This window comes from Stegostoma tigrinum, chromosome 1 (assembly GCF_030684315.1).
Source record: "Stegostoma tigrinum isolate sSteTig4 chromosome 1, sSteTig4.hap1, whole genome shotgun sequence".
Classification (NCBI taxonomy): domain Eukaryota; kingdom Metazoa; phylum Chordata; class Chondrichthyes; order Orectolobiformes; family Stegostomatidae; genus Stegostoma; species Stegostoma tigrinum.
The window spans coordinates 26,325,460-26,348,952 of NC_081354.1; the positions used below are offsets into that span (position 1 = coordinate 26,325,460).

At 42.3% G+C, this 23,493-nt stretch overlaps 1 protein-coding gene across 3 annotated transcripts in view; it reads right to left on the minus strand.

Moving 5' to 3' along the window:
• Positions 1 to 1,070: 1,070 nt before the first annotated feature.
• The window catches only part of maml3 (mastermind-like transcriptional coactivator 3), a 565,727-nt gene continuing 543,304 nt past the window's right edge, over positions 1,071 to 23,493 (minus strand). For 2 of the 3 annotated variants that reach the window (XM_048546160.2, XM_048546140.2), the window contains exons 4-5: positions 17,192 to 17,294; positions 1,071 to 2,555 (exon numbers count right to left, since the gene is read on the minus strand). In XM_048546160.2, coding sequence (XP_048402117.1) covers positions 1,576 to 2,555; positions 17,192 to 17,294 — 1,083 coding nt within the window. In that variant the 3' untranslated portion in view covers positions 1,071 to 1,575. The remainder of the gene's footprint in view (positions 2,556 to 17,191; positions 17,295 to 23,493) is intronic. The other variant, XM_048546150.2, reaches the window with a different exon arrangement.

The following is a 23,493-nucleotide window of genomic DNA, read 5'->3' on the forward strand; positions in this document are numbered from 1 at the left end:
CTGCCTCGGAAAGGCAGCTAACATCATCAAAGACCCCTCTCGTCCCAGTTACAATCACTTCCAACCTCTTTCATCAGGCAAAAGATACAGAAGCCTAAACACACAAACCAACAGATTCAAGAACAGCTTCTTCCCTGCTGGTTATTAGACTTCTGAGTAGACCTCTCAAATTTTAAATTTAATGTTAATCTCGCGCTTTGTGCGCCCTCTCTGCAGCTGTAATATTTTATTCCTCGTTCATTCTACTACCCTGATGCAATGTGATCTATTTGTACTGCATGCAAAAACAAAACTTTTCGCTGTGCCTGGGTACACGTGACATTAATAAATCAAATCGCGTCAGTTCAAAAGAATGGTATAGTCTACATTATCAAGGACTACATATTGACTCAAGAAGGTTGAGGACTGATAGTTTAACATGGGCATGTCAGATGGCCATTTCAGTCCACAGACTGGGCAGGAACCTGATAGGAAAGATTTAAACTTGGAGTTGTAGAAAAGTTAGGCCTGGGTTTGGTAGGCAACAACATATTTCTGCACTTTGGAGACGAAAGGGAGGTTAAAGCAGGTAGCAAGGACAGGAGGGAGAATGGGTCAGTTTCTGAGGTGTACAATTTCCTATTTTGTTAACAGTCCTAGTTTTTTAATGTCATGTTCCCCATAACCTTTCCCTTGTGAAGGCATTGATTTTCCCTTCCTCTAATAGCTACACCGATGATCTTTCTCTCTGAATTACAACAGTGGGTTGCAACAGACTAAATGGGAACAGTGTTAGTTCAGATGGATCCTACTCTCAGCTAAATTTTGCACACATTTTCAGTAGAGTAACACCCTGGAGCATGAACTATGGTTGATTTTGAAATATCCACCTTCTGGGGTGGGGACAAGTGGCTGGGAAGAATCCTGTCTCCTCGTACTACCGTACCTTCAAAACTTCTCTGGAAAAATAAAACCCCCAATGTTGAGAATTCACATTAAAGTTCTTTTTTAATAATATCTCATGATTCATTGACATAACATTCTCCCTTTCCCCTGACACCTCCCACCTCCCACCCCCCCCCCCCCCCAAAGAAAATGTTATTCAACATCACACTTTTACACAGTCAAGGATTCTGTACAGATTTAAAAAGAACTGAGCTCAGGTTCCAAGCACTGCTTAAGATACAGAGTAAAAATGAAATCTACAAAAAAATTGTATTCAATGAACACATCTGTTTAGAGTTTACAGTACAAATAATTAGTTAGACATTGTCTGAAGTGCAATATCATTGCTTTCTTGATGAATTGAAAACTGTAAAATGAAATAAAAATACTTCAATGTTCTGTTAAACTAAGAGCCATTCTTTACAGGAAGTAGACCCAATAATAAGCCTTATATTTGGACTTATATAAAAACCTATTTACATGAAACCATTACAGTTTGGATCACATCTACATGTACATCAGCACCGTAATGCAACAGCAGTGCAACTACAAAACTAGGCCTACTTTACTTGGTCCCTAAACACTTTTATTTAGAGGAAGCCTTAATTTAACAGCTTTTTTTTAATAATTAAAAACTCATTTTCACCCAATCTACTGCTGGTTACCAAATATTTCATCAAACTCTTGCATCCAGCCTTCTGTCGATCCACTTTTGATAAGAGAGTCCATCAGATCGCCACTGTCTGATAAATTAGAGAAGGAACCAGCCCCTGACTGGCTGACGTAATTAAAGGACATGTCCTGATTTGTGGTTCTTGTGTGATACCCCTGACCTGGGTTGCTTTGTGCGTAGCAACCTGTCGTCAACTGTTGGCCTGTGGCCTGATTAAAACCAGTCATACTGTGGATTGTCTGGGTCATGCCAGACATTACTATTTGTCTCGGTTGGTTGGTCCTTGGGTGTCCTGCAAAATGAGGCATCATTTGTCCTCCAACTGTACCGGCAGTCTCAAGAACTGGCTGCCCCATTGTCTGGGAAAAATGCTGTTTGGCCATCTTAGTTTGACCAGGTTGCATTGGATAAGCTGACTTGCTGTTGAACGGACTTAACTCACTGTTTGCTTGAGTTCTGTTGGGCAAGCTCTGCAAACTGTGCTGCTGCCAGCTCTGAGCTGGTGTACCAGAGCTTCCAATGAGCTGTAGTCTTTGAGCTTGAGCCTTGGGCATTGTTTGCCCTCCTGGTCCTTTGACATGTTGTTGTTGTTGTTGTTGGGCTAGCACAGGGTTTCCAAGTAGGTTTTGTCCATAACCAGGTACCATTCCAACCCCTTGTCCTGCAATAGGCTGTTTCTGCATCTGGCTAACATTACGTGCCATGCTCGTGTTACTTTGGTTTGAATGTTGAAGAATTTGGTTCATGCCTGGACTCATACTGTACATTCCTTGTTGGCTGCTCTGGGCATTACTGTAGGGCGCCATGCCAATCTCTGACTGTCCAGTGGTGGCAGGTATTGTGCCAGAATTCTGGACGGGTGTCATCTGTATCATGCCTGGATTGTGTGCCATCATCCGGGGACGAACTGCATTTTGGAGAGCCTGGTTCCGCGCAGCTGCCAATTCCTGGGTGGTACCTACAATGAGAAAGAAGTAGAAGTTGGTTGGATATTGTTACGTAATGATGAATCACTTTAAAACCATAATTCAGTCTGCGATCAGACTACTTCTGTTGTTTTATGTGGTTGTAGTGTGGTATGAGATATTTCACAGAGTTCACTACCATTAAAAGCTAGGCTGTAGATTGTAACTGAAGTATGTTACAGTTTGATTCACTAGCACAAGGGTCCTCTGGTAAGTGAGCTCAGTGGGAATTCCTCTCTCGTGTCTAGAATGTGAGAATCTTTGACTTTGCAGATGTCAGCGCTAGAATGACACCTTAATAAGCATAACACACTTTCCAGCAAGGGTGGTAACTGGGAGCAGGATCCACTAACCAGTTCCTCTACTCAAGCAGTCAAATTTACTTCTGAGTTCTTGTTACTACATTAAGTGAGATCCTCCAACTTAGCACCTATCAGGTTTTGAATCTTCAGGATGACAGCATGCAACAAGATTCCGCATTAAGCCACCAGAGAAACTATTAGTTAAATTTACATTTTAGAAAGGTAGCTTATTTATTACCCCTCCACCACGGGTTCTATCAGTGAGGTAAGCGAGTTTGTTGACATTTGTAAGACCACCATGCACTGACTGACCCCGCTAATCTCTCCTTCTCTACATGGAACAGCCCAGCATGCACCAGCATCTTTGCTGCAAAACCTGCCCTGAAACAAAGCTAAGATTGGAAACTTAATTAGTGGAGAATCACAAGAGTGTGTCTGCTGACAGTATTCAGAGCTCCGAAACTCAGTGCTATCATCATTCCACATAGCTATTATTTCACAGATACTATGTTTTCCACATTGCTTCCCTCCATCCTCAGACCATAAACAAAGATTTTGGATACACAGTCTCTGAAAGTGTCTTTTTTTTCAAATTACCACATTAAGATTGAGTTAAGTGCTGCATATGGACAGATAACACATCGCGTGACTTGGCCTTGCACTTGATAAAAGTAAGAAAAGCTTATTTGACCTCTGTCAAGAAGTTGGTAAGTGCCTGCTGCAATTTGAGGCTGAGGGTTCACAAGTAAAACCCTGCCCTGGAATTTTAGAGGTCGACTGATGAGGATCGCACAACATGAGCCCCTTCTTTCCCTAAAGCATTCCCAAAATAATGCTGATAGCAACAAGTTGTCAGGTAAGAGCAGCAAACTCAAACTGCACAACAATGTCGTCAGTCCTTCTGCGTGCCCTATGTTTATTATCTCTTCCTTTAGAACAGCAGCAACTGCTTCCTAAAGAGATTCTGTGCTGCAGTGGATTGTTCCTGTTTCTGGGCCTGAAATTCTCAGTTCAAGTCCCCAGCAGGACTCGCTGTCCACACAAGGAGAGTTCATAGCAAGGTACGATGGTTGATTATCAGCTAGGAATCCTTTGACCATTTTCCCACTATTCCCTGAAGGGAAAGAGGAATGTGCTAAGGTGCAGCTACTTCCTGAAGCAAAGCATTCAACAACCCAAACCTCACTGCTTAAGGGACATCTGTTATTATAATATATATTAATATTAATAAGCAAAAGGGTTTAGATGGGATTTACCAGGATGTTGCCTGGAAGGGAGGGTTTGAGTTATAAGGAGAGGCTGAATAGGCTGGGACTTGTCTCCCAGCAGCATAGGAGGTTGAGGGGTGACCTTATAGAGGTTTATTAAAATATGAGGGGTATAGATAAGGTGAATAGCAAAGGGGGGGGGGGTTCAAAACTTGGGGATGTTGTTTTAAGGTGAGAGGAGAAAAATTTTTTAAAAAGACATGTATTTTTTCATTTGGAGTGGTTCATGTGTGGAATGAACTTCCAGAGGAAGTGGTCTGTGTGGGTACAGTTATTATCTTTAACTTACATTTGGACAAATACACGAATAAGAAATGCTTCAGGAGATATAGGTAAAGCGCAGGCAGGTGGGACTAGTTTTGGTTGGGATTATGATTGGTGTAGACTGATTGGACTGAAGCGTCTGCTTCCATGCTGTACGACTCTCTGACCTCCTGCTCTCCTAACTCTGTTAGTGATTGATGGCTTCCCTGATCAGTGAAATGTTCTCTTATTCATCTCTAAAAATTCTTCACCATCGTAAGTGTGGGAATTAAACTTGATCATAGCCTTACTTGCTCCATCAGAAATATTATTATCAAAAATTATTTCTACCCTTGTGCTGGTATCCTCCTGGTGAATCCATAGCAGTGAATGTAGCTGTGGATAAATGAATTATTTTACTTTTTAAACATAGACGCTGCACATCCTCAAGGTCAGAGGTTAAACACAGCACTTGGTGAAGTACTCAGTCACACAGACCAAATGCCCCAGATTCAATTCTGAATCTGTGCTCAACTGAAGCAGTGCCTAGGTACAAATTATTTCAATGCTCCCCTATCCTAAAGAGGGGAAACAGCATCAGTCATAAATTCCTACTTTCTGCTGGCTTGTTCTGAAATGGTTACATGTTTGGTTTACGGCAGAATGAAGCATTTCACAATCAAATAAACAGTCATATTGATACACATGGTCTGGGCCCAGAAGGAAAAGAATCATTTGTGTGAGATACTGGAGAGAAGCTACAAATACACAGCGAGTAGCACAATATATCAACATCTTTAGATTACTGAAGAAAATAAGGAAAGCATTAGTCTCACTTTATACACTGTAAAGTCAATAAGTCAATCAACTTCTGAAAGCACCATATAATTAAATATGAAATTTGTATTGTGAAAGGAATAAGATTCAACATTTTTAAAACGCACTAAATATTGTGGAAAGGTAAATGAGCTGTTAAAGATTCTGAGGTGTCTTAAGTTTTACCTGACAAGAATGAGTAAGTGCTACCACTGATACAGGTAAGTGTGGATTGAAATAGTTTCAAAAGAGAAAGAATCATAAATCTAAAATGGCTGCAGTACTGACCTCATCACAGGTTGAGGCAAGCCGTAGGAGGTCCTTAATGGAACAAATAAAGCTGCCTGTACTGAATTTACTTTTTTATCTGAATACATCAAAACCAGGCAACTGAGTCAGCCTTAAGAAATTCAAATCACCTGTTTTAGCTCATACTTCTAGAATGATTTCTCTTATTGGTACATGAAAAGCTTGTCTGCTATTTAGCTAGCTTGCAAAGACAGTGGAGCTAGACTCAAGAATACACAGTGAACTATATTACAACATTTGAGCAGTGGCAAAAAGAAGGAAAATGAATTTTAGACAACAGGAGCAGGAACTCTTTCTCCCTCCCTCCCTGTTTCATCATTGTCATAAAAAACAGGGCCCATTAAAAAAGCAAATCAGAAAAATAACGACTCATTGAGAGCTCAAAGATATGCAGAAAAATGAACCGCTGCTAATGTTGCCAGTCAGAAATTAAACAGCTGTGCCCTCAGGTTAAGAACCTAACAACACAAGTCCTCTAAAGATCTTTCAAACGTGTAAACTTTATTCTCCTGATCTGCACCAAAACTTTCCTTTCTAGATTTACTACGTGTGCATTTTGATGTCAGATTATTATTTTATCTTAGAGTTAGTTGCTAATAAGAGCTCTTTCTTTCACTCAACATTCTCACTGAAGTGCACTAGACATGTGCTAAAAATAAATAAATATTTGTTGTGGCTGACTGAGCAATAGGTTAAAAAGAGGGGAACCAATTCCCCCTTCTCCTGGTCATTATGTGTCAAAAAATGAAATGGTGAATTGATTTCAGAAACAAATCTGAGCGATAATCTGGACAACCAAAGCCTAGTTGTCAGCCATGAGAATGGATTCAGAAGAGGAAGATCTTGCCAGAACAGGATATTTAGCACCAAACCCGGTAAGCTGTGCAAAACTCTTTAGTGTGTGTAGCTTGACTTCCAGAAGGGATTTGTTAAAGTTCCACATGAAAGACTTAACATAAGGTGATAGGATGAAAAGGAAACCTGGGATTTGATTAAGAATTTGGCTGAAGTGCAGGAAATAAAGCAAGAGGGTGGGCATTTACAATGCTGTGGGGGTGGCAGGGAATGGGAAAGCAACAGAAGGCTCTATTAGGATGGCATCCCAATGTTGGTCTACTGCTGTTAAGTTTCCCAGGGAGCTTTGCCACTGGAATTTGCAGCAGAATTGGAATTGGCAACTGGCACAATGGAGGAGAGCAGGCAATCAGGGTAATTAAGGTTTTCATCAAGAAGTATTTTCCAAGCGTGGTGCAAGTTTTCGGGCATCATTTGGACCACCTGCTTTGTCAAGTGCCTGGCAACAACCTCATTGCAGGGGTCTCTCAATGGGAGGTCTAATGTGATAATGTAACGTGTTTTATTTAAATGCAATCACATGGAAATCAGCACAGCAGGAGCAAACATATGGGAAGATCGCCTGATTGAGAGAGCAAGAAGATAAGGAACAAACAGTGCAGAAGTTCTCCTTTCCTTCCAATTTTTTCCCTTGTTTAGACATACAATAAAGGAACACGCCATTCGATATTCGACATTCTGATTGTCACCTCAAATCCACATCCCTGCCTACCTCAATAACATTTCACCTCCTTGCTTCACAAAAAATCTATCCATAATAACATCACTGTGGATGCTGCAGATTGGACACAGAAACAGAAAGTGCCGGAGAAACTCAGCTGATCTCACAGCATCTGTAGAGAGAAAAACAGAGTTAAAATTTCAAGTCCCGGGGTCCTTCACCCTGTTGAGCTTTTCTGTTTAAGAATCTACGTGCCTCTGCCTTAAAAATAGTCAAGAACTCTTTTTCGACCACCTTTTCAGGAAGGCTCATGATCCTCTGAGAGAAAATATTTCCCCTCCTCTGTGTTTTAAGTGGGCAACCCCGATTACTATCAAAGGAAATATTCCTTCTACCAGCCAACCTGTCAAAACCCCTCAGGATATATTATTTCAGAGGTAGTAGGAACTGCCGATGCTGAAGAATCTGAGATAACACGGTGTAGAGTTGGATGAACACAGCAGGCCAAGCAGCACCACAGCAGCAGGAAAGCTGACGTTTCGGGCCCAGAGCCTACTTCAGAAGATAGACACTAAGAACGTGTGGAGTATGTAACACAACAAATCTGCATTTTTTTAGTGCCGAGATCACTTCCATGGGTCAACTACATTTGGCCTCAGGATATGCAGTAGAGAAGGAAAGCGAGAAGGGTCTAGGTCCGAAACATCAGCTTTCCTGCTCCTCTGATGCTGCTGGGTCTGTTGTGTTCATCCAGCTCTACACCTCGTTATCTCAGGCTTTATTAATGTCTGATGTCGGCTGGGTACAGTTTGGTTGATACTGCCAGGTCTCTGCTGTCTCTGCTATCCTTCAAGTATGAATCAGGACAATCCATGCCACAAGGCTTTGTAACCATATAAGGTATCCCACTTGAACCAGATCCTAACCTCACTGTTCACTCTCACTAATGCATTTTCCAAAACAAGTCATGGGATAGCAATCAAAAGCTTGAACCCTCACTGAGAATTCTTTTGCTTTCCTTTTCTACTACATGTCCTGAGGCCAAATGTAGTTGGCCCATGGAAATGATCTTGGTACTAAAAAAATGCAGATTTTGTTGTTTTACATACACCACTAGTTCTAGTGTCTATAAAGAAGGAAGGTAGATTGATGAATTGGGTAGAGCATCTCTGTTTGGATGCTGATGGAAGGTAATGTTCTGGGGACCCGGGTTCGAATCCTGCCATGGCAGATGGTAGAATTTGAATTCAATACATATCTGGAATTAAGAATCTAGTGATGACCATGAATCTATTGCTGATTTTGGGAAAAACCCATCTAGTTCACTAATATCCTTTAGGGAAGGAAAATGCCATCCTTACCTGGTCTGGCCTCCATACGACTCCAGACCCAAAGCAATATGGTTGACTCTTAACTGCCCTCCGGGCAATTAGGGTTGGGCAATAAATGCTGCCTAGACAGTAAGCACTCATCCCATGAATGAATTAAAAAAAGGCTAAGTGGATTAGCCATGGGAAATACAGATTTACGGGAATAGTGCAGAGGGTTGGGTCAGGGTTAAATGGGCTTCAGAGGGTCAGTGTGGACTCAATGGGCCGAATGGCCTATTTCTGCACTATAGATTTCTTTGAACATGACATGAGAGGTAGTAATTTGCACTCAGCATGTTATGTATGGAGGAGCTGGTGGGTTACGATAGAATCACTGTCACATTTAAATGTCTGTGCGATTAGCAGACGCATCAAATATTATAGGTTAAGCTTTACGTAGAACAAACAAAGCAAAGTGGGATGGAATTTGCAGAATATGTTAATAGAGATCACTGTGAACATTGGGGTGAGGGGCTAATAATAAAGGGAAAACATTGCTGAGTCCACAGTTTGTGATGAATGTTGACGTTTTCAAATGCTTACAGATTTTTGGATTTTGGGCCAGTTTTATCTTGGGTTCCATCAACCTGCTGCTCATACCACCTATCTTTGACTGATTCTTGTTACTGCTTTTTCAGGCAATTATCTATAAAATCTATTCTGTAGTAACCTTTACGTCTCAATTATGATAGAACAAACCAGTAACCAGCCTACCCTTTTCCATATTTTCTCATTACTAATACTCAGTTCTCTTTTTGGGGTAACAGGCTAACTGAAGATGAGGGAATGACATCTTCCAGGGTCACTCAATGACTACATGTACTCTGACCATAGTTTTCACAGTGATACAGGTCACTGTAGCAGATCGAGTTGTGAAATGTTCCATGTCGCAAAGTGATTCAACCCCAACCTTTCTCTCTCTCAAATTTGAGTTTAAAATTTGCCAAGCATTTTTCTTAAGGTTTGTATTTAATAGGAGTTTGGTAACTCAGCAGGTTAATGCCCCTTATGGTTTAGAAGGGAACCAGAATTACTAGGAAGGTCCCACGAACTGTAACTAAATAGTTTCAGCAGTTGCCTATTGAGCTGATCAAGCCCATTTAGCCATACTACTACATCGTGAGGTCTCTATCTTTTAACTCCCAACTATCCACTTTGGTTCTATAACCCTTACTACTCTTGTGCCATAAAAATGTATCTGGTTTGGTTTTGACGTTTTCAACTGGCATAGCCTTAACAACTGTTTGGTGAACACAGTTCCCACATTTCTATTACACTTTTTGTAAAGAAATACATTTTAACATCTCCCCCCAATAACCTAGCACTAACTTGAAGGTTACAAACCCTGTTTCTAGACTCTCCTAACTGAGGAAAAGGTTTCTCCCTAACGAATACTTTGATCATCTTGAACACCTGAATTAGATCATCCTGCAATCCTTCTGTACAAGGGAGTACTAACCTATGCAATCTCTCCTCATAATGCAAAACATCCTCTTGTTCCCAGCATCAGTCTGGTTAACCCATAATGCACTCAATCCAAGGCTAACATATTGCTCCTGAAATGCAGTGCCCCAGAATCGATGGCAGCACTCCAGATAAATTTAAAACAAAGCCCTGTCTATCTGGAATGTAAATCCCAACCCTTTAGGTTCCATTCCTCTTAATTTTAAAGTCAAAATTCTACTTCCCCGTTCAATCAGTCTCTGTATCTGTTCTCTAGCTTTTAGCAGTTACCAGAGTTGGGCCCCGAGATCAATCCTCTCAACCACAGTTCCTGCCTTTGCTTTATTTAGAAAATATTCTGATTTATGGCTCTTAGGTTCAAAGTGAATGACCTCATACTTTCCCACTTTGTGTTTTATCTGCCACAGTCTTACCCACTCACTTAATCCATCTCTGTCCTTTTGCAACTTCCTATGTATTCCCATCTACATTATTTACAGTGCCAACTAACTTATTGTCGACAGGTACCTCCGATATATGGCTCTCTTGTCCTTCGTCCAAATCATTTATGAATATAGTAAAAAGCTGCAGCCCAGTGCAGATCTCGAGGGATCACAGCACGCTGCCAATTTGAGTACATTCCCATTATCCCCACTCATTGTTCGTTCTAACCAATTCCCTATTAAAGCCATAGGGTTGCTTTCCAATTCCATGTGCTCTCATTTTTGTTAACAGTCTCTTAAGTGGAACTGTAGCAAAATCATTTGTCAAAAAGTCAGTTAATGTAGTTGTGGAGATCTACAGTCAAGTGCAATAGCCACTTTAAAAATGAATGTCTCCTGGAAGACCATATAAATAACTGCTACAGATCCCATCTCATTCACCATGCTATCTCATCAAAAAAATGCAACTAGCTTCGTTGGACATGACATAACCTTTAAAAAATACATGCTGCTTTCTCCGATCAGCTCATTATTTTTCCAAGTGTTCAGTCACTCTGTCCTTATAATAGCTTCTAGTAACTTCCCTGCATTAGGTCAATAATTTCCAAGCTCAGTCTCTTGCACATTTTAAATATCGAGTGACACTGGCAATCTTCCAATCCAAGCTGACAATTCCTGAATCAAGAGTGTTTTGGAAGATCACGATTAATGCTTTAACAAAGTCTGAATCTAATTCTTTTAATATTCTGTCATGCAAACTATCAGAACACAGATATTTCTTCATCTTTAATCTCATTAGTCTCACTATCAATACTTCTTGTACTTATATTGAATCTAGTTAATTCCTCCCTGATTTATTCTTCGTTTTCCTTGCATCTCTGGTATTTTGTATAACTGGTATTACAAATAGTCTGTGTCTATCATGAAGGGGCCCAAATTACTCTGGTCACCATCTCAATATATTGGTGAAAACCTTTCATGTTAACATTTCTCATGCATACCAAGTTAGGAAATACCACTGTATTCTCTGGGAAACAGAACGGGAATACTGAAACAAAAACAGCACAGTTCATTCAAAAATCCAGAGTGCAATTTGCAATGGGGTGGGGATCCCCTGATTCCCTGCTTTGGTGCAAAATGTGGGAAACAATGTTGATGGCCATTTGCTGCATTGCTATGACCTTTCACTGAAGTTGCTGTGGGAGATCAGGAGAAGCCCCACAGAAGTTGGCTTTCCAATAATTCCTGCCAAAACGTCTGAGCTGACCTTGGGCTCAATCTTGACTTTCCACATGATAGAACGGCTTGCTGAGATTCACTATCGAAGCCTCACACAAAAACAGTAGACACTGGAATAAGGTACAGGATGTAAGCATGATTCAGTATTTAAAGATGGGAAAGAATAAGACACGAACATCAAAGGAAAAAGCTGAATATAAATTGGAAATCCCCTAGCTAAAAATATGTGCAATAGATGGAATGTTTATTGGGGCCAATAACTCTGCATGTGCGCTGTTAACTCATTTATAAAATTATTAGATCTACATTTTGCAGGTTATTTCAATTAATAAACTACACAGTTGAGCTTCTTGGGGATCATGAGGTATTCTCCGTAAGGGGGATCAGCATGTAGAAGTTCCACAAATACAAAAACCAAGTAAAGCCTCAAAGAGCATTCAACTGAAATTGGTTGTTATAGTTAAAAAAAAATTGCACTGTTGTTTGTGGGGGCTATTGCTGGAAGATGGTGGTGAATAATAGCATAGCAACAGTAGGACTGGAATCACTGGTAGTAACCATGCTGTTCATCATGGCTGTTCCTGCCAGAGTTTCACTGGGAAACACATGGAAACGAGATGGAATAAATTGCTGTTTGGCAAAAAAAAAGAAATGTTTGCTAGATATAGTACAGTTTGAAAACAATAAGAATCTAAAATTAAACCATGGCATCCGAGTGTATAAATGCTAATACTTTTGGCTGGAATTCCACCTTTGGCTATTGGTGCTGTGGTTTTAACATGTTTAAAATAAATAGAGCAACACCTCCGCTAAGATAGCTGAGAAAAGAAATTCAGTTTAATGTGCTGAGTATTTTATATTGTATTCTGCAGCCAGGATTTTTAGCAATGAGGCCTTATGCATATAAAAATGGGGATAAATAATGAGATGCGGTACAATTTGCTTGGATTACTTTGCATGTATGTGTTTTATTAAGCAGGTGATCAGTAACCCTCAAACACCTCAAATTCCTCCAGTCTTCTCCCTGAAGTAGGTGGTTGATATTATCATGCAGCTCCAAAGACATCAGATTTTGTCTTATTTTGTTTGGTCAGTCCTCCTGTGAAGTGCCCTGTGGGCATTTTACACCGCTAAAGGTGCTATATTAATGCAAGTTGCCGCATCTCATCATGTTGACCTTTCACTATGTATCAGTCTATGCAGTAAGCATTGGTATCATATTGAATCAGGGTGTGGCTGATCACAATATGCCTTCACTCTGTCCACGTATATATTTACTATGGCAAATTCTAGTTCCAGGAGCAGATACCTGAGCTAATTTTCCATCTTTATCTCAGGAGCGTCTGGTCTAATTATATAACATCACATATCGTCTGACTGAGAGCAGCTGCTACAGGATCATCTGCAGATCGAAGCTGGATCCTCACAGATCTGTCAATTCCACAGACCATGCATTTAGCAAAAGAAACAAACAGGCCAGTGAAACAGTCAGGATAATTACATGTAAAATAGTGTTACACTAAATTTTTCATTTTAGTTTGGTGATAAATTTTTTTAAAACTTATGTAGAACACACTTGAAAACTGCCAATTATGTCATGTGAGGTGCCTTGTTGAAAAGGCCCTTAGCAGGAAAGAAGCATTAAATTAGCAGATCTGTTTTGGGTTGCTGTGATTCCTCTGATGAGTGAGTCATTGTGTTAGTGTTAACATTTAGTTTCACAGTTCTCCAGAAAGCTAAAACAATCTGAATACTTTGTGGGCAAATACCATATGTGAAATGATTCATTTAATAAAGACGCGACTTTACAAATAACAAAAGAAAAGTCACGGGAAGAAAGTTGATAGCTGTTGAGAACATGATTTGGTTAAAAAAAACACATCAAAGTGACTAATCAAGCTAATGTTGGATACCTCCATTTTAAGTGTTGGAGTTCAGTGACATCCATCAAGCCTTACATTCCCACTAGTTACTTTCCAGGACATTTTTTTAGCTTCCAAATTGGTGCAATGATTTGTTAGAACAGTATTGAGAGGACCTCACCTTGATAAAATAGTCAAATACTGTGCTTATATAACATTGATCCAGTCTGCATAGAGCAGGGCCTGGTACAGAAATCATAAAGCTGCTCCTGGCCTGGAACCCCCAGCCCCTGATCCCTAACCCAAGCAGCCCTGAGTCCCAGTTATTCGGTCCTGATGTACCTCACCAGCTTCAGCCTCAGTACACAACGGTTTAGTGGTATTGGGAGGGTGAGGTAACCACAGGTACTTTGTCAGCAGCAGTATGGTCCCACTGCTAAAGGAGACCATCATGTATATCCTGACATCTTCCCTGCTGCCTGGGGTGGCACACCCACTCCACTCCGCCTGCCCAATCTGGCTCAAAGTGGCCCACAGGAAGACTGTTCCACAACAGCACTCCCCACAATCATCAATCTTACCCCCTCCCTCCCACAGCAGTCTGTGTGAATGGCTCCAGTGACCAGATGCATCCTATTTCCATTGCTGTGCTTACTCCACTGTTTCTGTTCCTTTCTAATTGCAGTCCCTGGAGTGGTCACTGCAACTGGTGGTTCTGGCGGGACCAAAGAGCTGCTGGTTTTGCAATTCGCCAGCAGCTCTTAAAGGCTGCAATGCCGTCTTTAAAGAGACTGGAGCCCTGATACTAGGAAAGGAATAGAAACAGGTCATGGCTCTCATAACTGAGACTTTCCCTGGGTGTGGACAGGTCCAACACTGTCACCTAAAGTCTTAGCCCAGCATTGCATCAGTAGGGGAAAGTGGCCTTGTCTACAAGACTCCATGAAGGTCCCAGGCTGTTCAGCTAAGGTTGACACCCACTTGCTTTGGCTAGCCATTTTAACTCATCTAATTTATCATGTTGAGATGGATATTTGTCACAGTGGTTGCTAGCTGCTCAGAGAAGAACTAAGTGTGGACTAAGGCTCTTGGCATCTCCAGGGCTGGAAGGAAGCACTGCAGATTTGGGAATGGGTGTGGGAAGTTCTAATTGTGATTGGGGTAAGGTTACTGAACTAATCAGTGAAAATCAACTGACAGTCTATCAACACCAGCCACCTCTGAAAAATGTTAGTTGCATTAGAATTTCATAGTTTGATTTAACACTGAGCAATTCAGAGCATTTGGAAGCTCAACCTTTGAGTATTAGTAACTGTAAAACATCAGCGTTTTTCTGGAACATCTATTGCTTTTTCAAAGTAAGCATTGCTTAAGTGGCATGAACATACAATGGCAAAGGGCTGGAGACTGATGACAGCCTGATTCCTTTGGAATTACATGGCAGAGCGATAATTCTCAAATTCTCTGACTGTACGTTAACAGTATTTTCACAGCACAACATCTTTGGAAATATATACAAAATCTTTTTTGTATAACTTTGACAAAGTGTAAGATTGAGAAAGCTAGACTAAAAAACGCAAAAAAAATTCTACAATTCTCCCTGATTTTTCAGGCACTTTGTAATGCAATTAATGGCTCAGCCACACGGACCACAGTCTGACTCTTTGTCTGAACTGAGGCAAATGAGCCAATTCAGGCCAGTGCCCCTGTATGACACTGGTCACAGCACCCTTTGGATAGGAACAGTAAAACTTCAGAGCAGGTTACTACATCCAATCATTTGGTATATTTTTGTGTGTTAGCTGCTATCACTTTGGATTAGAAGGTGTGGGCTTGAATTCCACACAAAAGTTTCAGTGAAATAATCTAGGTTTGGATTCCAGTGTAATGGTGCCCTGCCAGAGGTCAGCAGCATCATTCCCTGAATTAGATATTACAGTGAGGCCTTCCCTAATGACCTGGGGTTACAAGATCCTGTAACGTCAAATGACAATGTAAGGGACCTATCCTGGTGGCTTGATCAAAATCCTTCCCTCATATTGACACCACCTTGGGACACAGTGATTAGTGTCATGGTTCCCTGGATGACGGCAGTGCACAGTTTGTCCACATGACAATTGACAAACTTCCAAATATAACTCATGGTGTGAAGTTCTTTGGAGAGTCCTGCTTGAAACACAAGCTGTTTAACAGAACTGCATTCTGTTTTGAATTCCAGTTGCTCACCAGAAAGTTCATGTGACTGGACATCAGGCACTCAGTTCCCTACCAATACTCACTGGTCGGACAGGAGTGAGGTAGTCACTTCTGCCAAGTACCAGAATAGTAAAGGTGCCTTCAAATCCGTACACTAATTTCAGTCACTATCAATCACAGGAAAGAAGAAGAAACACAGAGATTAATACTTCAACTGCTGCTAAATTTCACAAAGCTAGCATGACAATCAGTGCCATTCACTGGTGGCTTTCACAGTAAATTAATTGTGTTTAACAAAGATTCGATTCATTCATCACCAGAAGTGAATATCCGGGATAGTACATTGTTCAGCACATGGCAACACACTCCCATTGCTATGCAACATTGTATCCTTTGACTCACCACAAGCAATGTCACATAAGATCAAATCTAAACTTAATGAAAAATTACTTTGAAGTTAAATATTCATGAGCCAGTTCCTAATGGAGAACCACCATTTTTGTGATGTTTCCAGGGTGGAACATGCAAATATTCTGTCACATTGTTCAGCTGCCAGTGACCCCTTCTATTTTGCTAAACAAGTAGGCAGTGTTCTTCATATGGCCAACTATGGAAGATCGATAGAAGAAATAAGCTGAATGTCTCAATCTCCTCTGTCCAAGCTTTGTTCTGTTTCTACTTCTCTGCTGCTATATCCATGCCAGTGCCTTTGTGGGCTTTACTATTAGAGAATTTCAACAAATAAGCCTACTCAATGATACCCTAATACTGACATATGATGCCCAGTTACCAAGGGCCCATGTATACCATACCAACAGCAGATTTTCACAACACACTGGCAGATAACTTTCAGTACTTTGCTGCAATTTTCTGTCCACTGCTATTACTGTGAAGAAAACTTCAGGAAATGTACCTAAGTTGTTCTGATAAGTCAGTCACTGTGTGTGTGAGGTCCTGCCAGCCTTCAGTGGTACTCACATGCTAGTTCACTGCTAAGGTCTCATAATCAAGCCTGGGTTGTTCTTTATTTGATGCCCATTTGTACAAATTTGCCTTAGGGGCTGCAAAGTTTTTTCTGCCCTCAAGTCTAAAGAAACTGTGCGATTATTCTGTCTCTACACAAATAATCCAACTGGATGGACAAGGGCAGCAGATGCATGGGAGCACCACCAGCTTCACGTTCTCCTCCAAGCCACTCGCCATCCTGGCTTGGAAATATATCATCATTCCTTCACTGTCGCTGGGTCAAAATCCTGGAATTCACTCCCTGACGGCATTGTGGGTCAACCCATAGTAGGTGGACTGCGGTGGTGCAAGAAGGCAGTTCACCACTACCTTCTGAAGGGCAGCTAGGGGACTGACAATAAATGCTGGCCAGCCAGCGACACCCACATCCTACAAAATGAATAATTTAATAAAAAAAGGCTGCTGAACATTTATGAAGTGAAGACTATTGTCTGATTAAAGTCTGTTCCATTTGTTTTACAAATATAACCTATGAACTTTATGGGATCTTAATGTACTTGCTGGTTAGTTTAATGACAGACTTTCAATCTTACAGGGAAAATATACACATCTCATTTGCAAGTATTTAAAAGAGAGTTAATAATTGACTGGCTTACCTTGGAACTGGCTGACCTGTTGAACAGGGTATGGATTCCTCTGCTGGTCTTTGCACTGTGGATGCGTCCTGGGGAGATGCCTCTGTATCTGGTCGTGCTGCTGCTGATCGAAAGAAGGAAAACAGACCCATTAATTTTTTGCCATTACAGGTTGTGGGGTAATCAATGCTACTTTGTACTTGTGTAATCACTATTTTCATAGTTTAAAACCACAGCAATGGTTACAATCTCCAGTGAAGTGGGAATGTGTCCAAAGTGTTTTTTTTCAATTTCTCCAATTTTTTATAAAAGTCTTTCCGGCATGGTCACTAAGATGAAATAAAGGTTACTCGGTTTTTCTACCTCTCTTGTATTAGCTTTCTTTTCCAAATCAAAATGTTATTTATATGGCTTACAAAAATTTGGGAAATGAAAAGAACATGGGTGTCAGAACCATCTGGAACAAAACAAAACTTACAGTATCACACTTCAGCTTCAATCTACTGAGCTCTGGCAATGCTACTACACAGCTTCCTTCACTAGTACAAGTGGAGTGAGACCTCTAGCAGTGGTGGTTTCAGCATTGTGGCACTCTGCCAACTGCAGTACTTCTGTGAGTTAGCACCAACTCACTCACTCAGACAAGAACCTGTCATTAATGTTCATGGATACTGTCAGTTAAGTTGGCTTGAGACAACCTATATAAGATGGTTGCAACTGTTTTAAAAAGCACTAGAATGCAGCTTTTCTGAGTGTGCACTGCTACGTTTACTAGATGACATGGAGAAACACCACTTCTCCCACAGACCTGACATTTCCAGCTACAGTCGTAGCCGGAGACCTGGACAACTCTTGTGGAATTTCCAGCCCAAAGTGTTTTCCAAAGGTGTTCTTCTCTCTATTTGTTTCTCACCCTCCAAACCTCTTCACTTGTTCTCTGATGGTGGTGTTTTGTGTCTGCGAGTGCTACTGGCGAGAAGGACAGGGCAGCAAAATACATGGGACCCCAACACTTTCAACCTTCCCTCCAAACAATTCCATCCTGACTTGAAACTGTGTTGTCATTCCTTCACTGTCACTGGGTCAAAATCCTGGGACTCCCTCCCCAACTGCACTGTGGGTGGACCCAATCATCATGCAGTTCAAGAAGGCAGCTCACCACTACCTTCTGCTGCCAATGACGGATAGGCAACGGATATGACAACGCTTGGACAAAATGCCACTGAGTAGTAAAATTTTACTAACTGTCCCTCAACCTTTCCCAGCCCTCAGCTCTCCACTTGCTCAACCCACTTTAAAATTGCTGGTCCTCTCCTGTTTTTTAACACTACGCATAGACAGGGGGAAAAGTGATAGCTTCCGATTTTGGCTATAACACAACGCACTCCCCTGGTGCTGTCCCTTCATTCCCTCTTCCCCAGCCCTTAATTGGAGGGAATATTCATCGCTGGGGTCATTAAGACCCTGACCCCATAAAAGTTACATGTTACGATACGCTGGAGGTTATGGCCTAATGGTATTATCATTGGACTGCTAATCCAGAGACCCAAGTAATGTGCCGGGGACCTGGGTTCAAATCCTGCCATGGCAGATGGTGGATTCAAAAGTCTAATGATGACCACGAAACCATTTTCGATTGTCAGGGAAAATCCATCTTGTTCACTAATGTCCTTCATGGAAGGAGATCTGCCATCGCCACCTGGTCTGGCCTACATGAGACTCCAGACCCGCAGCAATGTGACTGACTCTTAACTGCCCTCTGGGGTGGGCAATCAATGCTGCCTGGGCCACAATGCCCTCACCCATGGATGAATTTTGAACAAAATAACTAAAGAGGGAACCATGGTGAAAAGTCAGGTTTGGACCACCTTTCTCACTCCCCGCAACAGGAAAGTCTAGTCTCACTTCACCCAATAGTGCTTTCCAGTGAGATGAATTACTGAGGAGAAGAGTAACCCCCAACCCTGGGAGATTGTCACAAACTACAACATTCACACCATGACTCCAGCTAAGGTTAGCTCAATTAGGGACTGAATCTTTCTGATTTGCCTATTGGACCGTCAGATGTGAGATGCTGTTCTACAGCTGATTTCAGTTTTAATACATTAACATTTCTTTGAACTTTGCTTCATTGACACACATGGCCACTGTTGCTCACAAACTGATAAGGCAGGTCATTAGGCAATTATGTTGGACCCAACCACTGGGTAATTCACTCATGCAAATTCATCTTGAGAGTCCTGTTTAGATTAATAGACAGATTTTGGAATTCCTACTTTCCCAATTGGGCAGCTTTCATCTTTTTCCCCTTGGGCAGTAATCTTGTGGAACGGATTACCCTTCATGTGATCCCGCCTAATCTTTATTCTATTGAAATCGAATGAAAGACTGGCGATCTGCCCTGCCAGGTTACTGCAGAGCTTTACACCTACCTTTATATGCCTGACCTTGTGGTATTGGGCTGGCTTTTCACTCTCAGGCCGCTTGAGTTGAGTTGAGTTTGGCCCAACCACCTCAGATTGGAGGTGTCCAATGCCAAAACAGGCTGCTTACATGTGGTCTGCCTCCATTCTCTTGGGCTTAACTTTGTTAAATGTTAGGTTTCAGCAGCCCTCAACCGTTACCTCCCCACCCACTCTCCAGGCTCTACCCATGCCTTCTTTATGCCCCCCTTCATCTCCATATCTACATTGAACCCCATGCCAAATCATGTCCTCAACCAGCCCCATGATCCCTCACAGTCTCAATGCCAACTCATTCCTGCCTAACCATCTTCAAACATCCAATAACACCTTAATACCAACTTTTGTGGCCATGCCCAACATTTTTAGCCTTCACCACCTCCATTCCAAATCACACAGTATCCACCATGTGCAGACCTCACGACGATGTTAAGATAAAGCAAAACTAAAAAATAATTCCAAGTATATTAAGCAAATTAAAAATTCCATTCATTAAGGTCCATCCAAAACTTTTAAAAGGCCCTTCACCCCTTACTCACTTATCAAAAATACAAGATTCATACTCATAGCCCACATTAACGGCAGCGATTGATTTATTGGTCCGTTTGAACTATCAAGTATTAATAATGACAGCTTATGGGGTAGTGACATCAAACAGCTAATATAACTGCTAAAGCAGATCTGAAGAAGGGTCCTGGGCCGAAACATCAATTTTCCTGCTCCTCTGATGCTGCCTGGCCTGCTGTATTCCTCCAGCTCCACACTTTGCGATTTAAAGCTGCCAAAGCAGATCTTTTTCAAAATTAATGACATGGGACAGGCTGGAATTTTGGGCTAGGAATGTACATCATTGCACATTTTAGCAATTAATACATGTGATGTATGTGAAGGGTCATTCAGGCTTTGAAGCAAATGCTTCCAGTGTACAATGTACTCACGCTAAGTTTATGGTTCACACAAATACAGGTGGGAAGCCAGCTGGAGAGGATAACACAGAGAGTCTGTGGAGGGAAGTACATAGCTTAAGTGAAGGGCAAAGGTTTGGCACATAAGATTAAGTTTGGCAGGAAGAATAGAGGAGCTGAATATTATACAAATGGAGAAAGACTGCACTAAGGAACGGAGGAATGACGAATCACAAAAATCAAGCATCCAACTTCAGCAGTATTAAGGATGGTAAATGGAATGGTGGCCTTCATTAAAAGGGAATTGAGTATAAAAGTCGGGAGGTTTCACCGAAACTATACAAGGCATTAGTTAGACTTCAGCTGGAATACCGTGAACAGTTTTGGCCCCTTATCTAACGAAAGATATGCTGGCACTAGAGGAAGTACAAGGTTATTTTTTATTTTTGAAAGGGTTTAAGATTTAAATAATTTGACAGCCTGAAAGTTCTCATACTTGAACTGGCCTTCATGATACATCTCCTCCATAAATGTGAGACTCCCAAGGCTTTTGCTACTGTAAAGATGGGGTTTGTTTAACTTCAGTGCTAAATTCAAACAGCCCTGCTGAATCCTCATGTGTGAATCACAGCCTGCCCCTTTCCCTACAAGTGATCAAGGGATGTGTTGCAAATTAACTTTTCAGCTCCTAGTCCCATTCATCACTTTCAAAGGTCAGTCAAGTCTGCATGACTCTGTGAAAATCTGCCTTATCTGTCCTAGGTAATTTTTCTTACTTCTGCTCTGAATTCAGCCCATCTCCTGGTGAAACCTTCATTCATGTCTTTGTTACCTGAAGTCTAGTCTATTCCAATGACTCAAAAACACTTTTATCCTCCACTTTCCATTCAATCAGCTTATCCAAGATTTTTCCACAGCATGTTCCACTCATTCATCATATCTGCAGTTGCCACAGAATTGAAATTCGCCTCCTGATATTGCCAAGCCTACGTGGTCTCACCGCTTCTTTACTCTGCATTCTCTGCTAGAGTGCTGTCAATTCATTGTAATGGAGTCTGGCATAACTACTTGACACTCTGGCCATGTGAACATGCCCCCCCCCCCCTGCCCCCCCCCCCCCCCCCCCCAAATACCCCAGCATCAACACCATACCTTCAGCATGCTAAGCCCCATATTGGGCTGCACAGTGGCTCAGTGGTTAGTACTGCTGCCTCATAGCACCAGGGACCCGGGTTTGACTCCATCCTTAGGTGACTGCCTGCGTGCAGTTTGCACATTCTCCCCATGTCTAGGTGGGTTTTCTCCGGGTGCTCAGGTATTCCCCAACACAGTCCAAAGACGGGTTAAGTGGACTGGCCATGCTAAATGATACACAGTGTTTGGGGATGTACGGGCTAGGTGGATTTGCCATGGGAAATGCAGGGGTAGGGTAGGGGAGTGGATCTGGGTGGGATGCTCTTTGGAGGGTCAGTGTGGACTTGATGGGCTGAATAGCCTGTTTCCACACTGCAGGGATTCTATGATTCTACATCATAGCACAACTTTTTCATCTTTACCAACAATCTTTAACACCCATTTCTTCAACAAAGGCTCGGATTAGTCCCTCTCTTAGCAGCTCCTTCTTAAGCCGCAGTTTTAGATACTGCCTCTGTGAAGCCCTGTTGGGATACTTCTGTCTGTCAGAGATGCTGTATTAAGCGTATCACACTATTGCAACTGCCAGAACCCTACTTGCTTTACCAACTTACTGGTCGTGTGAAATCAAACTGTCTAATGATAAAATTGTTCTAAGCCTGATCAAACCCAAGATTTTGTCGTCAGTTACATAAAAACTATTGGAGTGCTGCCACCAGTCTGGGCACAGGGCTGCAATCGCACAGTTTTTGACCCGATTACATACACATTACAACACAGATAAGTTTCTACCTTCGCAATATGGCACTGCCCAGAAGGACCAGAAAAAAACTGCAGCTGCACAATAGGAAAGCAGCATAAATAGATTACCTTCCACCAGCTCCAACTTCGAGACAGCAGGGCACCACATTGCATCAGCTTCCCGAAATTACAGCACTGGCAGAAAACAAATGCGCTTCCAATTCTCAAACTCTCCTCCCTGAGAAAATTTCACTCATTTTCCAGTTTGCAAATGTTCCTTCTGCATGTGAGGGTGCAACACTAGGACAGTTCAGTCTATGCCGGGGAGTAAAAGGGGGAGAGGAGGTGGGGGGAGCAGGGACAGGGTGGATGAGGGGAAGACGAAAGGAGTGGGAGGAGGGAGAAGGAGGACACAATGGGTCAGCAGTCAGGAATGGAAGAGGGGGGAGAATTGCCAGAGAAGGGGAGGGGGAGTGGACAGAAGAGAGGGACCCCAGTGCTGGCCAGTGCAGAGAGGAGAGAGGGGACAGGCTGCAAGTATCAGGGGAGACGGGCCCAGTGCCAGTGTACTGGGAGCGGGCAGGAGGAGGGGAGGCCACAGGGACCTTTATGTAGCTCAGTGGGAGGTTGCAGAGCCTGAGAGTTGAGTGGAAAAGAGACCAGAGTAAGGCACATGTTGAGAGCCGTGGAGCAGAAGCAGCAAGGAATCTGTGACAGCACTTGGGTAAAGGGAGAACTGCCTGTGTACTGGTTGGGCAGCGACAGGTGGCAAGATGCAAGGCCTGGGCAGGAGGGGCTGATCATGGAGCAAGAGGCTGAGTGCTGACAGGTCGGGGTTTAGCAGGGAGCAGGTCCCCGGGTACTGACAGGTCGGGGTTTAGCAGGGAGCGGGTCCCCGGGTACTGACAGGTCGGGGTTTAGCAGGGAGCGGGTCCCTGGGTACTGACAGGTCAGCGTTTAGCAGCGAGCAGGTCCCCGGATGCTGACAGGTCGGGGTTTAGCAGGGAGCGGGTCCCCGGGTACTGACAGGTCAGCGTTTAGCAGCGAGCAGGTCCCCGGATGCTGACAGGTCGGGGTTTAG